Consider the following 15,073-nt stretch of genomic DNA (forward strand, 5'->3'; position numbering starts at 1 on the left):
GGCTGAAAAACCTGCTCCCTAAGAAAAACCTGCTACAACGGCCGGCTCACAACTGAAATACTGACCGAGAGAATCCGGTCGCCCCGCCTCAGCTCGCCGCTCAGGTCGGCTGGCCCTCCGGCCAGGATGAAGGACACGAAGATCCCCTCTCCATCCTCCCCGCCGACGATGTTGAAGCCCAGACCTGTGGAGCCCTTGTGCAGCAACACTTTCCTCGGCTCCCTGCCAAACAGAGTGACAGTGTCAGGGTGAAGGGCAGGACACAGCACAGAAGAGAGACCAAGAGTGAGAGAGGGAGGTACGATTAAAACCGGAATAGAAAACGCATAAACAGAGGAGCTCACTGATGCTGTTTGAGCCAACAGCCATCTTCTTTTGGTTTACTCCATGTATAACCACAAAATGTCACATGCATCCAGTCCAGGCAGCAACAAACAGCACTCCGGTCTACAATTGTAGATCCTATGTGTATATATTCTAAATTAAGCACAGTAAATACAACATATATAAGGGATACGTACAAGATACCACTTACTGGTAGAAAATAATGATTTACCAAGTGATTAACATGCACTAATCACAACGCTAATAAAGATAGTTGCTGATAATCACGTGAGCAGCCCTGCTCGTTCAATTCCACAACACAAGCAGCGACTTGATTGGAGTCAGAAGTCTATTATCTATTGGCATTTCCTGCCTATGCATGGAAATGTACACACGTGCGCACACTTAAACTCCCACTCACATTAACATACAATGAGCCACCTCCTGCTCGACAGACCCGCCAAGGCTTCACTTTAGCTGCTATGACTCATCCTTCAGCCGGCTATTCAGACTGCCTCAGTTTTAAGACGCTCGAGAGGCCGAACCGCCGCTACAGTCCAGCACAGGCCCTTTTAGATCGCACTTCACACAAATGCAAGTGCGCGCTCACACTCTGGGAAGTTGACTCACGCACACAAGCGCACGCACACACACACACACACACACACACACACACGAACATATATACATAGATGTATGTGCACACGGACACACACAGTTTGCTCTCAACAGAAAACACTGCATGGTTCCCATTAGTGGTCTCCTCTCGCAGTACTCAGCCTGAGGTCTACAGGAACAATTCCTACTCAATCCCTAATGGCTGCGCTCAGACTTGCTGTTAGGACCATTTTGCCACCGATGGCAGCTGAGGCAGCATTCCAGACTTTCAGTATCATACCCATGACCGACTGGAAAAAGAGCCGACTGCTGCACTAAAAGAGCGGAAGAATATGGAAAGTCCTGAATAGTAAAACGGTGCCTTCAGCAAGACAGTGCAGCACTATTCATTTTTTAAATGAACTGAACTTAGTAGCGGGTTGTTATAACGGCACGACAGATGACAGGTCAAAATTCATGTGGTAGCACTTCCTCTGCAGGAGTCCTTATAAGTAATGTTTTCACAGGGCAGATTCAGGACAGAACAGATTGATTAATACTGTGCTGTTGAGGTTTTACTTTTCCCACCAAAACAAGAACACACAGTATTACAACCAGGGAAAGAAAAATAAACTAATTCAATTTAAAACAACAACAAGTGAATGTCTTTAAATGGGCTAAAACGACTGCTATTTCTTTAAACAAGAACAGATTAAAATAAATTCACGTTCCTTTTTTGGGCTTTCCATTTCATTTTGACAGAGCACACAGATGGTTACCTTCGGATCCAGACACGGTGCTTGCTTCTGAATGAGCATTTCCTAACTCTGCGTTCATGCAGGTTCCTCAGCGACATGGAAGACGAGATGTTGACTGAGAACATCTTTGCTCTGGCGCATTATTCAGCTCAGCATTGCTCCTTAACTCCCTCTTCCCTATCTGGCCTTCCACAGAAGTGTTGGGTTCCAATTTTAGCAACTCCAGGCCTTGCGCTCACTATCTCATCCCTGTGTGCAGTGATGGGAAGCAGCTCCTCCTGACGTAGTGACAATCCCAAGCAAAACGAGTAACTTAACCCTGACGCTACCTTGTGGATGCGACGTTCTCTTCCATTCTGCGGGAGAAAGAAAACGTTCCTTCCTTCCCTTGCATTGGACTGCAGATAATCCAAGTTTGATCCCATCTGGCACTGTCGTGTTCCCTCCACTCTGCTGTGATGCTGCAGTGAGTTCAGCCCCCTTCAACACAGCACACCAGCATTCCTGTCTGTCAGCCTGGCTCTCTGGAGACGAGGCAGATAGATTCCTGGAACATCCTTGTTAATTTGTCAGAGTGTAAACAAATTGAGAAGCTTGAGGACTGACGTTGGTGATGGCCGGATCTGCTATGTGATGGTCTATAGTCTCCACAGTGGACAGCACTTAGGTTTGCTGAGAGGAAACTAACATACAGTTGACTGTGTAATACTCTGACACATAAGGTCAGCGTGTTTTTATCATGTTACATTTGGCATGACTACCTGCTTTTCTGCACTGTATGCCTATAGGTTATGAACTGCTTTGCTTTTTTTTTTTTTTTTAAATGGAAAATCGGAGTGAATAGCTTCACATCGCAACGCAGGGATCAGGTCCTCCCCCTCCATCACAAGACCCGGTTCCCCTCCTTCTCTCCCATTCTTCTTTTCATCCATGCCAGGAATGTAAACAGTTAGAGAGCGGTAAAAACCCTCTCTCTGCCAGCCATTTCTCTAATTCAGAAGCCGTCCTCCCGCCCACCACTATATTTTCCCTCTGTGCCTCAGTGTTTTGGCTGAGGCGGTCGCAGCTCAATCCTGAAGCTGTGAATGGATATCTAGGCTGTGGGGTTCAGCGGGTCATGATGCCCTGGCCTCAGCCCAGTAATTGGCTCTGCTTGGCTGATTAATGGTGGACACTGCAGATGGACGCCATTTTCCACAGACAGCCAGTGTCTCTTGCAGCATTATGTCTCTCCCTTTTCCCCATAGATTATATCTGTGTATGGAAAGGGTGTATACGGTCATATTTATTCCTTTGTGCTGCTTTGATCAATTCATAGATTTAAAGTAGTCAGTTCTCCTATAGTAGCTTATTCTTCATATCTTTCACAACGACTATAAATAAAATGAGTGATAACATATCAACGATTGAAATGTGTACAACTAAATCTGCGGGGAGGATTTAATTTTTTTATTTTTTTGTTTAAAAGAGCCTGCCAAGGGTCAATGTTACTGATGTCTTGAATTCCCTTTGTAATCGATCGTAAGTTTTGTTTTTGTGCCTGTGTGCGACACACACAGTTACTGATTAGCTCACCTGCTGCTGCTTTAGTCAGTCTGCTGTGTTTACCCAAAGCGACCAAACAGTGCGATTCTGCACACTGAAAGTAAAGCGATGATGTGCTCAAAAGCAAGCATTTGAAAGACTTTCTAACAGTTCTGTATATTTAGGCTGATCCTGAGTCTTCTGTCTCTTCATGTGATCCCAGACTGACTCAGTGATGTTGATATCAGGACTATGTGGGGGCCACACCATCTGTTATGAAGACTTCTTGTTCTTCTTGTCGCTGAAATTCACTCTTTTATGATTCTAGCTGCAGATAGGACATGTAATTACGATGAACAATGAATATGGAAACTGCTCAGAAATTACCACGACGGTACACTTTTGGCAAATACAATCACGCTCACTGGCCACTTCATCAGCTACACTCAGCCAGAACAACACCACTATCATAAATTCTGCTTCCACAAAAGTAAGAATGTTCTGTTGTGCTTGAAAGTGTCTGAAAGGTTTTAAATTTAAAAACGTATTTCTGATGTGTGAGGACTGCACGACATCGAGAGGTGTTTCTAATATTTTGCCGTCATAATAACATGAATAAGAGGAGCAGAAAATTATAGTAGCTCCACAGCTGAGCTGTGTATGGCTGGCAGAGCTGGACTGCTTGCTTAGTGATTGTGAGCACTGTCATCATTACACGCAGATGCATGTTTACACCAAACAAGCCCATGAGACACAGAGGTTTTATCTGATATCGAATCCAGTGTGGCCAAAAACAAAGATGCAGAAGAGCTCCTGATTACAGTGTTAATATATTTCCAGAAAAAGGGGAAATATCAGCTGGAGAAAGGGGAGGGGGTGTCGGGGCATGTGTCTGTGATGACACTATTGAGGGGGATGTGCAGATGGGCAGAGGGCCGATACAAGCTGTGACTCATTTCTCACAACCAGCCTGCTCCACTTCTGCGCAAACCTGCGCTCACTATAGCATCCATCTAAAATAACCTTTCCTGGTTGGAGCCAACGGGGGACGCTGCCGGAGGGAAGTGTCCGCTCTCGGCCCGTTAAGTTCAATGGTTTTCGGTGCACATCAGCTGTGATCGGGCTCAAGTCAGTCTTGATGCCCTCGGCGACAACGCCGCTCCTCCCTGATCAAACAGCAGGCAGAAATCCACAAGGCACAAATGGGTTCGAGCTTGGTTAACAGTATGCAGACTGTGCTCATTTGCACAGTAAATTTACAGGTTGAGAGCTACGCGGAATATACATAACAGGTATGTACATATGTCTGCGCGCGTGTCAGCACACTATGCGCAAATATCAGCGCTTACGATATTCATGTGTGATAGGGGCTGGCAGCGTGGGTGATGAGATGGGTAAGACTAGAGAGCATGGCCTGGTTTTCCCCGTGTGCAGATGAATCATGACAGCTGCAGGACTGTCTGCGGTTACTGGTCTGCTGGCCTGTACTGGATCAGGCTCCTACTCCCTGTTGCATTTATGGTAACAACGAGACTCTCTGTTTACATTTGCATACATGGAGGAGCGAGAAAAAACATTCCAGACAGCAAAGCAGAATTGTCCGTGCTGCTTCAGTCAGCCACACTATCCTCCCTGTTTGCTCCTCTTTTCTTTTTTTTTAAACAAAGCAACCTGACTACATTGTGGCATTGTGTGTTCTCACTCTGCAGGTCTCATCCAAATAAAACAAAACTCTGGTGTAATTGATCTTTCAAGTGAGGGTTCATTTGTATCTGTGAACGTTGCAATCTGAACTCTGTTGCGTAACAAACCCACAGAGAGTGGCCTTTTGAAAGTGGGTCTAATTCTCACTACAAACAGAGCCTGATGCAGTTTGGCTGTAACAAACCAACAACATCTAAGCCAATTGTATACAGGTTGCAACGGAGTACAAACAGATATTTATTGGCTTCTGCCACTGTTTATACTCATTTTTCATTTTATAAACTGCTGATGAATTTTTCAACGTGGGGAAAAAAATCATACCACAATGACATTTCTTGTACATTTTGCATACAAGCCATATCAGTGTCCCTAACTTGAAATGCTACTGTGACCACAATTCAAACTGCCCCAAAGCGATATCTCTTTTCTCTTTTTTTCCCCTGCCTTGGCCAGAGAGCTGTACCACAAGTGTGAATGTAGACTAATGCACTGAAAAAAAGCACATACTGTCATCTGTGCATGACATACATACTACACAATGTAGGCTCAATTTAGCACAAACACATTACATAAAAGTCACAGTTCACACAGAGAGATCAGAGCATTCATCCATGAAGTGAGGCACAGTGGACGGGACTGTGAAAATGGTTTAATGATATATTAAACCATTAAGCCAAAGAAAACCCTCAAAAAAAGTAGGAGGCATTTTGCACATTTAGTAAAGCCAAGTGGAAAAACAAATAAGTAATAATAATTAAAAAAAAACTCACACAAACACACAGGCTCGGCCATAAAAAAATGAATGTATATTACTGTGTGGTCTAGTCACCACTAGCAAAAGTAGCCTGGCCTGAGATAGAGGCTGAGTTTTATCAATGCCTCCTGACAGATGGAATTGAGCAGCTTGTGAGAGCGTGAAGCCCTTTCGGCCGCTCTCCTGCGGTGAGGTGTTTGTGAAGAGCAGGTACGGCTCCATTTTAAACAACAAGAAGCGAGACATGATTGTTTGAGATTCATGGACAAGAGCCGATTAGTGGAAAAGGGATTGTCAAATAATAAGTATATGAGTGAAAATAAACAAAAATCTACACACACGCGTGCGCGCACACACACACTCACGCCTGCACGCACACACGCGACAAGAATTGACAACATAATTTCTTTCATTTCGGCTTCATTATCAAAAGCTCTTACTGGATTTGTGTAAAGCACTTTTCATTTGCACAGCGGTGGATGCATGTGAGTTCGAGACAGCATGAAATACAAACAAAGAAAAAGCACCAACACACTCAGATTTGCTCCACATAGCGGTACATACAGCAGTAAAGGAAAAGTGAGGTGGGGAAACACTGACATGCAAGCACAGAGACAGAACGCCAAAAGAAGCACAAATATCACCCTGCCACCCCGTCTAACCCTCCCTTTCCTCTCTTTCTCCTCTCTTTATCTTCTCTGTCCATCTCATCCGCTTTAAATTTCAAATGTGCAGAGATGCGGCACAGCACAGTACTGCTGAGACAGGTGGCCTTTAACCTGCGGTCCTACTCCTGTCTGAGGCCAGATCCAGATGCTGAGCTATAGAGAGGAGGGTTAGCTAAGCAAGGCGTGATGGACTAGGTTAGTACCTGCCAGAGAAGGGGAGTGGACCTTGGCACAAAGGAGCAGGGGAAGGACAGAAGCCTCTGTAGAGGGCCTGGGGCACCTTGCTGTCCCCAGGTTTGTGGATGACACTGTAAATAGGTTCAGCCCTGCTGTGGGGTACAGGAATCACAGTGAACTGGACAAGTGTAGGACACAAATAAAGCACACATACCAACAAGGATGCGACAAATGCACATACAAGTCATGTAGACAGCTTGTACAAGGACATTACAGGGCAACATAGCAAACACCCATCCAGTAACAAACTCACTCCGCAACACACGCATGCAGCAACACATACACACGGGCAAACCAAAGGGAATAAAGCCTCCCCAGAGCTGTGGGTTAAGCTGACTCAAGGCCTTGTGGGACGCTCCAATCAAGCAACTATGAATGCTGCGTCTGATCCAGTACTTGGATAGGAGGTCAGAGGTTAAAACACAGTTGTAACAAGTACAAGAAGTGACAAAGGGCCTCCCTCAGCACACTGTTCACCACTCGCTGACCAGCTATAATATATAATATGCACCACCAGGGCTCTGATGAATGGGAAATTAAGAAAAAATTGACTCTTCTTCAGGTGGTAACCTTAAACTGCTCTACACACATGCGTCATCAAACACACCATGACAACGCCTGTGAAACAGCGACAAAATAGAGGCTGATGGGAACTAAATGCAATATCTAACTACATGTTGACAAAAGTGCATTTAATCCACTTTACCACCAATCCACCTCAGCTGCACAAAAAAATTGACTAGTTAGCCCTCGACTCACACACGACCATATGAATGGAATGTACTGTAGAGTGAGCATTGATGGAGGAGCCAGTCGGGAACGTACCTTGTGAAGTCTTCCTCTCCCAGCATGTGGCGGGGAACAGGCGAGTACCTGGACGGGGTGACCTGGGGTGGGGGGTACACAGGTTTGGGCTCCATTGCTCCCATGTAGTTGTGGCTGACGTGGTTGTCGACCATGGTGGGGAAGGCTGGAGGGAGGGCCAGGCCAGTAGGGGGAAAGAAAGAATGATTATAACGCAGGCACGACCAGAACCTTAAGAGTTTACCACCACAAACTCATTTGCACGGATCCTTTGCATGCCAAACTATCTCAAAAAGGACAACAAACGTTAGCAGCAGAGGATTTATGCATCTATTCACCTACTCCACCTGGTTTACTCAAACTAAGATTGTGGGGATCAGAAGTCAACCAGTCTGGGGAAAGAAAGGCAGTGTGCAAACTGGACACGTCAACAGTCTATCACAGGGCAAACAAATATAAAGAGATGATCATCCAGACGCAAAGTCACATCAATTTCCAGTCACTGATAAATCCAGGAAGCATGTCCTGGGATTATGTAAGGAAGGCAAACTATTCAAACTATGCAACGGGCCAGTGGACCAGATGGTTCGATCGAGGTACGCTACCTGCTGTGAGCTGAGGACACGAATCACAAACTGAACAAATCAAGGCCACTGCTCATCATGATGTTTCCCAAAACTCACAGATGTATAAAAAAGCAGTGCAAATGTGACTCAAGTTACTAGCCCTAACCCTAACCTGAACAGTCTCATACTTATTCAAAAAGACATACATTTGCACTCTTGCCTCATAGCCAGAAAGTTCCTGGTGCATTTTCAGATTAGGATTTAGAGCCTCCCGCTGTAAAGTTTGCATGTTTTCCCTTTGCACAGATTTTCGTCAGGTACACCGTTTTCCTCCTGCAGTACAAAAGCTTTCGTCTGAGGCTGATTGGTGACTGTAAAATTGTCTACAGCTGTGAAAGCGAGCGTGTTTGCCCGGTGATGGACTGGCAACCCGTTCAGAGTGAACCCTGATTCACCAGTATCATCTGGGATCGGCTCCAGCACGCTGCGACCCCGAGTTACACAACGCAGCTTCGAAGATGAATGGAGGTTCAAGCCCCATGCAGCCATGGCGGATGTCCCTGGGGACACCAAGTACTAACCACTGTTCCACCATGCCACCCTGCTGTGAAAATGTAATTAATGGCTTCATTTTGTCTTGTGTCCTGTTCAGCTGCCACCAATAAGAAATACCTGTTCTTCTTTGGATTTGGTCTTGGCAACTTGACCAAGACCAAGTTGCCAAGTCGACTACTCATACTTCTTACTGCATTTAACTTCTTTGTTAGTAACACAAACCACATTCTCTGAGCCGAGCAATTAACAAGGTGAGAACAATGATATTATTAGCAAAATGAAAACTGGCCAAATCACAAAAACAAGACCAATGTTTTCCTGTGAAGAATCAGAATGACATTTAGAAAATTGGCTTCCCTTTTTTTTCATACATCTAAATTAATCTCTTGTCTCTGTTCAATGTCTGTGTCGATTGTTTCACAACTGGCAACAAGCACGGACTAATATCAGAACAGGGATGTCTCATTAATCTCGACCTGATGTCGTCTTAAATCCGTCAATCCTCTCCTGGGGAACATGTTTCTCACATGTGATCGTAGTCTTTGTGCATGCATGCAAAACGCAGATTAGATGGATAATAAAATTTAAAAAAAAAACCTCTTTCCTCTGAATGTACGTTCTTGACGGAAACAGCTGAGCATGATGAAAAAAGCATTTCAAATCCAGATCATCTGACCACGAATGCTAATGTCAGAGTGAGAGCAGGGTTAAGTGCTTTAACGGATCACTGAATCCCCGACAACAGTAAATATTAAGGATATACACACACACAAAAAAAAAATAAAAAAAATAAAAACCCTGCAAATGCCCCCATCTAATACTAAATCACTGCTCTGTGGAAATGTGGAGATGCTGCAGCTGAAGATCGTGGGCTCTCATGAGCAGGTGGGATGTGAGAAACCATCCACACTCAGTGGGAGGCAAAGAACTGTGCTTGTTGTTACTGTGGGAAGGAGTGTGTGTGTGTGTGTGTGTGTGTGTGTGTGTGTGTGTGTGTGTGTGTGTGTGTGTGTGTGTACTACATTGACTATGTGGGTGTCTGGGCATAGCAGTTTTGGGGAGAGAACAGTGATCCAACAGAAAAAAAAAAATCAGAAAACATCTTTTATAAAGATAAATGGACAATTCCCTTTGCAAAACATGGTAACACGAACCCATTTATAAATACCTCTCTTTCTCTTATGTAAAAAAACTCATGTGAAGAATGAAAATAAACTTGCTCCTGTTTTGCATCTGCCTGCTACGCGACGATAACGCCAAGAAGAAGTAGATACGTACTGCTGGAGTAGTCTGGAGGGGCGTACATGTCGTTCAGATGTACGGGTCCCGGCTTGGCCACCTTGAGGTAAACCATATCAGAGGTGTTCTTCAGTGCAGCCACGGCCTCCTCGTGACGCACGTCCTGCAGCATGATGTTGTTCACCTGAATGTGATGATTGTCGAGAAAGGCAAGGATTAAAAAAATAAAAATAAAAAAAAATCCCTGTATCAACACCTGAGAGCCTTGTGTCTTCGCCGCACTGTGACAACATCATGCATCACAGCAGTCATCACACCAGCCAACACAATAATGAATCATAGCTCCGAGGTATTATGAGAGTTCAGTACATTTCAGCGCCAGAGTGAAGTGTTGGTAGGTTCTGCAGCGTTAACAGAGGTCAAAAGCAGTAGGTAGGGGGTTATAAAGGACGCTCTCAATTTCTCTTTTAAGATTCCTTTCCCTGGAAATATACTGTCAGTCAAAAGTTTAGAAACGCCGCATATTTTAACACCATCAATAATCTAACAGGACTGGCGAGCTGTACAGTATGCCAAAAGTGTTGAAATTTAAAAAACATTTCAATTTTGTTCAGTCCAATGAGACATTTTGGACAGTCAAAACTCGCTGCTCTGTACTTTTCCTTAAAATTGTTAAAAGACCAATTTTCTAGTTATGACCAACTGCACTGCATGTTTTAGACGTGTCCTTGCACCAATTCACATGATTGGAATAAAATATGCAATTTGGAATGATGCATAAGCTTGATGATGACACACGGATTTAAAAAAAAAAAAAAACCCAGAGATGTCACCTGAATATATACAGTACATATACACAAAATAGGTCTGCCACTGTTATGTCGACTTCTTCCAATTACCCAGAAATCACGTTTAAATTCACCTCAGAAACGTATTTCATGTACCAGCAGTACTTTGTTTTTAAAGTCAAAGATCTAATTAAACGAGGCGGTTTTTAAGATGGCATGCAATTGTGGTTTTGTGTTTTGCTCCAATCTCGAGGCCTGAAACTAGTAGTCTCATGTACAACAACATGACAACACACTATTGCAGCTCCACATCCCTAAGCTACGTAATTTAGTTTTAAAGTGAACGTTTTTCCATGAAGACGAGACAAAATATCAGCATAGCAAAACATCCGTAAAAAGCTCATTAAACATCGGCAGCAAAGGTATGAAGACTGCTGATTATTATTTATTTAAATATAAAACAGCCATAATCAATCTAAACATCTCTTACAATCATATTCTGCTGATGGTCCGTCTTTATTATTGTCTCATCTTTTGGTACAAATTAGAGCTTCATCACAGTAAACACAGTTAACGTCCTGATATGTCCATGGAGCTCTGACATAAAGAGTAGTGTATGCAATCTATACTCGGTAGTTAGGGTTCGGCGGGGGTTTCGTACAGCTAGCAGGCGGTCTCCGGTCTGCAGCCGTCCATCTTTCTGAGCGGCTCCTCCTTCGATGATCTTGGTGATATAGATGCTGTTGTCTCCGGGGATATGCTGGTTCCCAATCCCTCCAGCAATACTGAATCCCAGTCCTGGGCAGAGAGACACAGCCACAGAGTTACAACAAGCACACAGGAAACAACCTTTTGGATTAGATGTTTTTGCAACTAGATTAAGGTGACTGTAATTTGACTTCCAAGGCCGAACCGCAAGAAATCTAAGAGTTTACTCACAGAGGCCTAATAATTTGAACTTATTAAACGTATGCCTCCAGTTTATAAGAAAAGCACATCTCTCTATAACCAGACAGAATTTCAGACAGGCTTCTCAGTGGTGACCTAACATGCTTTCTCCCTTTGATAATCAATGCTCCAGAAATATCTTTAAAAAAATCGCTAGAATGAAATAATGACAAAAGCAATAAATAAATAGAAAATATCCACAAATGTTCTAAATAACTCCTCGGTGGGCCTCATAAAGACACTAGTTTAACAAATAATATAAAAAAAACAACAGTAATTTAATTGATAAATGGGGAAGTTTTTATTTAGTTCCCCTCAAAATCAGCAGCATGTCAGCAATTCTATTATCTGACTCTATGTGAGCGTAGTGGCACACGAGGAAGCCTCTTGGGGATTAGTTGCCACACAAGTTAGCACAGTCATTTTAAATAAATGTCCTTTAAAAAAACCAAAAAAAAAACCTGGACATTTTAGAAAAAGAAAAAACAATTAAACAACCCAGAAAAGACATGAAAAGTGTCAGCTGATGCTAATCACACATGATGGACACTAAAGGCCCAGAAGTTGATGAAATTAAGAGTAAAAGTTTTGCACAGATTTCACAGTATATGACATCAAGTCGTTTCTCTGCAGTTGTAATGTGAAACCAGAAAAAGGCTCCAGGTGAATTTAAAAAAGGGCATCATGCATCTAAAAAGTTCTAGATTTCTTCTTACATTCGCCTTTTCAGACTTTTCACTTCTACTTCAGTCAGAGTTGAACAAGTACTGATTTCATACAAGCGTCTGCATTTCTACTCAAATGAAAAATATGAGCACTCGATCCAGGCCCGGTTCAAACGTCCACATGACTCTTCACTTCTGACCTTTGGGGCCTTTCAGCAGGTTGACCTCCAGAATCGTCTCGGGTGGCGCCTGCCTCCGTCGGACCAGCAGCCGGACAACAGGCCCCGCCTCCTTTAGCGCCTCCACCGCTCGGCTGTGAACCACCTCCGAGACGTCCACGTCGTTCACACGCAACACGCAGTCGTTCACCCTGTGGAGGGAGAAGTTTTAACGCGTCACACAACGTCACTGAGAGTTACTTCACTCACATAAAAGCAATGAGACACGAGCAAAGCCGATATGATCGTCAATCTCCAACAGCACAGAAAAGCACTTCATGTCATAATTTTTGCATGTTTCAGACTTTGGTTTTTCCAGTGAATCATAATTTTGAGGAAGCACACAGAGCCTGGGGGCAGAGGGCTGCAGAGGCTCTGCCTCCCACACAGCACCGCCTGGCGGGACACGGTGTCGGTGATGATTGAAGATGAGAGAAGAGAGGTTAGAAGAGAGAGGGACAGAGGTTGTGGCAGAGCTCTGAAAGACTAGAGCAAAGAAAAGAGGTGAAGAGGAGCAGGACGAGAAGGTTGTTAACACACAGAAGGAGCGGGACCTCACCCCAGTCGTCCGTCCATGGCAGCTGCTCCTCCAGGGATAATTTTAGTGATGAAGATCCCCGGATCATCAGGAATGTGAGGATTGTCTATTCCTCCAGCGATGCTAAAGCCCAGGCCAGAGTTCCCCTGAACACAGGTCATGATTGGCGTTTTCAGTGGAGTACAGTCAACAGCACACACATTCATGCACTTAGATGTAAGTGATGGACCCCATGTGGGCTCAAGGTCGGTACAATATGGCTCTTAAGTGTATTGGCATCACGTGATGGATGCGGGGATTTCGACAGGCATTTTTGATGTCTGTTCTCATGGACAAGTGTGGGTCCTCGCATGTGACGAATGGTAATGCTGCGTATTCCATTAGATGAGGGCACTAAGTTTGGAAATGCCGCGCGTATCCCCGTCGACCCACAGAGAGGCGTGCGCGTCGGAGGTTTGTGCGCCCAGAAAACAGGATCTACGATCTGAAGCAAAGAGAAGTTTTGAAGCGTCTTTTCTATGGCATGATACGACGCTTCCTCCCTCCCTGCAGGAGACGGACACTGTCACTTCCTGCCGCTCCCGTCCCTCGGATGACAAGAGGACCCATTTGGATCCAGTGGGTCTGGACACACTGCTGCCTCTGACAGCCGTGACCACAGAGACAGGCAGCAAACAAGACAGCTGAGAAAAGACTTCAGTTTATTATTTTCTATAATTAATGAGGAACAGTCGCAACAAATTAGGACAGAGGGAGGCTGAGGCCTCCCAGTGTGCAGCTCTGGAGCCGAGAGGAGTACACTGGGCCTTACCACCAAATGCTGCACACCCACAGACCTTTTAAAGTGTGACTTTGCATAGTTTATTTAAGCCTCCTGCATGCAGAAATGCCACTTAGAGTGGAAGGGCTGGAGAGACAGTGTGCATCTATCGAGGGTTCGAAGCTGCATCTATATGTGGGTGGAATAATGAGAGCGGGAAACATATAGTTCTGCCACTACAAGCTGAACTGCCACTGACAAGTGCAGCGGTGCCTGCTGAACAATTGAACAGGAGGGCACTTTACATTTCTGGCGTCTGCTGATGACATGTGCATCAAGATTATGTAAAAAGCCATCCCTCAGTGGTGTTACTCCGCGCTCATAGTCACATCGGACGCCGCGCATACGGCGTGCCTAACGCGCGGATATAACAACACACAGTTTCCCCACATGATTCTCGTATATTTACACAGATTAAGGTTCATCTTAGATATTCCCGTTCCTCAAACTCAGTGAGTTCAGACTGAACTGCTTACTACCACCTAGTGGGGGAAAATCCATCATGCACAACATGTGTGGAGAAGGAATACACAATTGTGGAAAAAAACAAAGCAAAATGAAACGAGTAATTGGTAAAACTCACCCGCTCTAGAATGATCTCTTCATATTTATACATCCCGTCACTGCCATTTACCTGCACAACACACACACAAGCAGAGTGGTTAGTTATATCATAGTGCACAACTGGAGTAGTTTGAAAGAAAAAAAAAAGAAGAAGAAATTTACAGGAAAATGAGAAGCACAAAAATAATTGTTGGTATTTTAATCACTTAAGGCCTATGAGCAGAATGATCACAGACAGCTGTGGAGACTTGGATCACCGACAAAATATAGAAAACATCGGTTCATCTGATTGATTCACCTTCTACAAACACTGGCACAAAATCCTCCGAGCGAAAGGTGTCGTCGTCACTAAGAATGCAGATACACCGTGACACTGCGTGTGCAACTGCAGAGCGCACCGTCCCCGCAAACAGGCAGGGTCAAGAGGATGATTGCATGTTGGTCCACATGGCAAACAGCATGTTTGCTACCAGGAGGAGGCCTTTTTATCCTCACACGCACACGCACGCACAAACAAACGTACAAACATGTTCATGCACTGACACAGAGGAAGTGTGAATGAGAGGGACATATACTGTACAGACAGCGAGAACAGATACTTACATAAGGGCCTGCATCTAGTGAGTCTGCGTTGACAATGATGGGGGGAGGGTTGGCCTGTGAATATGAAGAGATACACATTATCTCAGTGTGTGAGGCTTGCAGCAGGCAGACGTAATGCGGTACACACTCTCACACACACACACAAACACACACACACACACTGCCACTTGGTGAACGGATGCCATAGGAACAGTCGGGG

The 15,073-nt window shown here is 44.5% G+C and overlaps 1 protein-coding gene across 1 annotated transcript in view; it reads right to left on the minus strand.

The window, feature by feature from the left end:
- Positions 1 to 15,073, minus strand: part of dlg3 (discs, large homolog 3) — an 87,893-nt gene that overhangs the window by 20,900 nt on the left and 51,920 nt on the right. The window contains exons 5-12 of the mRNA XM_080465599.1: positions 14,875 to 14,928; positions 14,291 to 14,341; positions 12,909 to 13,033; positions 12,332 to 12,501; positions 11,180 to 11,316; positions 9,770 to 9,914; positions 7,392 to 7,536; positions 66 to 222 (exon numbers count right to left, since the gene is read on the minus strand). Of these exons, the coding sequence (XP_080321725.1) occupies positions 66 to 222; positions 7,392 to 7,536; positions 9,770 to 9,914; positions 11,180 to 11,316; positions 12,332 to 12,501; positions 12,909 to 13,033; positions 14,291 to 14,341; positions 14,875 to 14,928 (984 nt within the window). The remainder of the gene's footprint in view (positions 1 to 65; positions 223 to 7,391; positions 7,537 to 9,769; positions 9,915 to 11,179; positions 11,317 to 12,331; positions 12,502 to 12,908; positions 13,034 to 14,290; positions 14,342 to 14,874; positions 14,929 to 15,073) is intronic.

The sequence above is a fragment of the Lipophrys pholis genome (assembly GCF_963383615.2).
Source record: "Lipophrys pholis genome assembly, chromosome: 6".
Lineage (NCBI taxonomy): Eukaryota > Metazoa > Chordata > Actinopteri > Blenniiformes > Blenniidae > Lipophrys > Lipophrys pholis.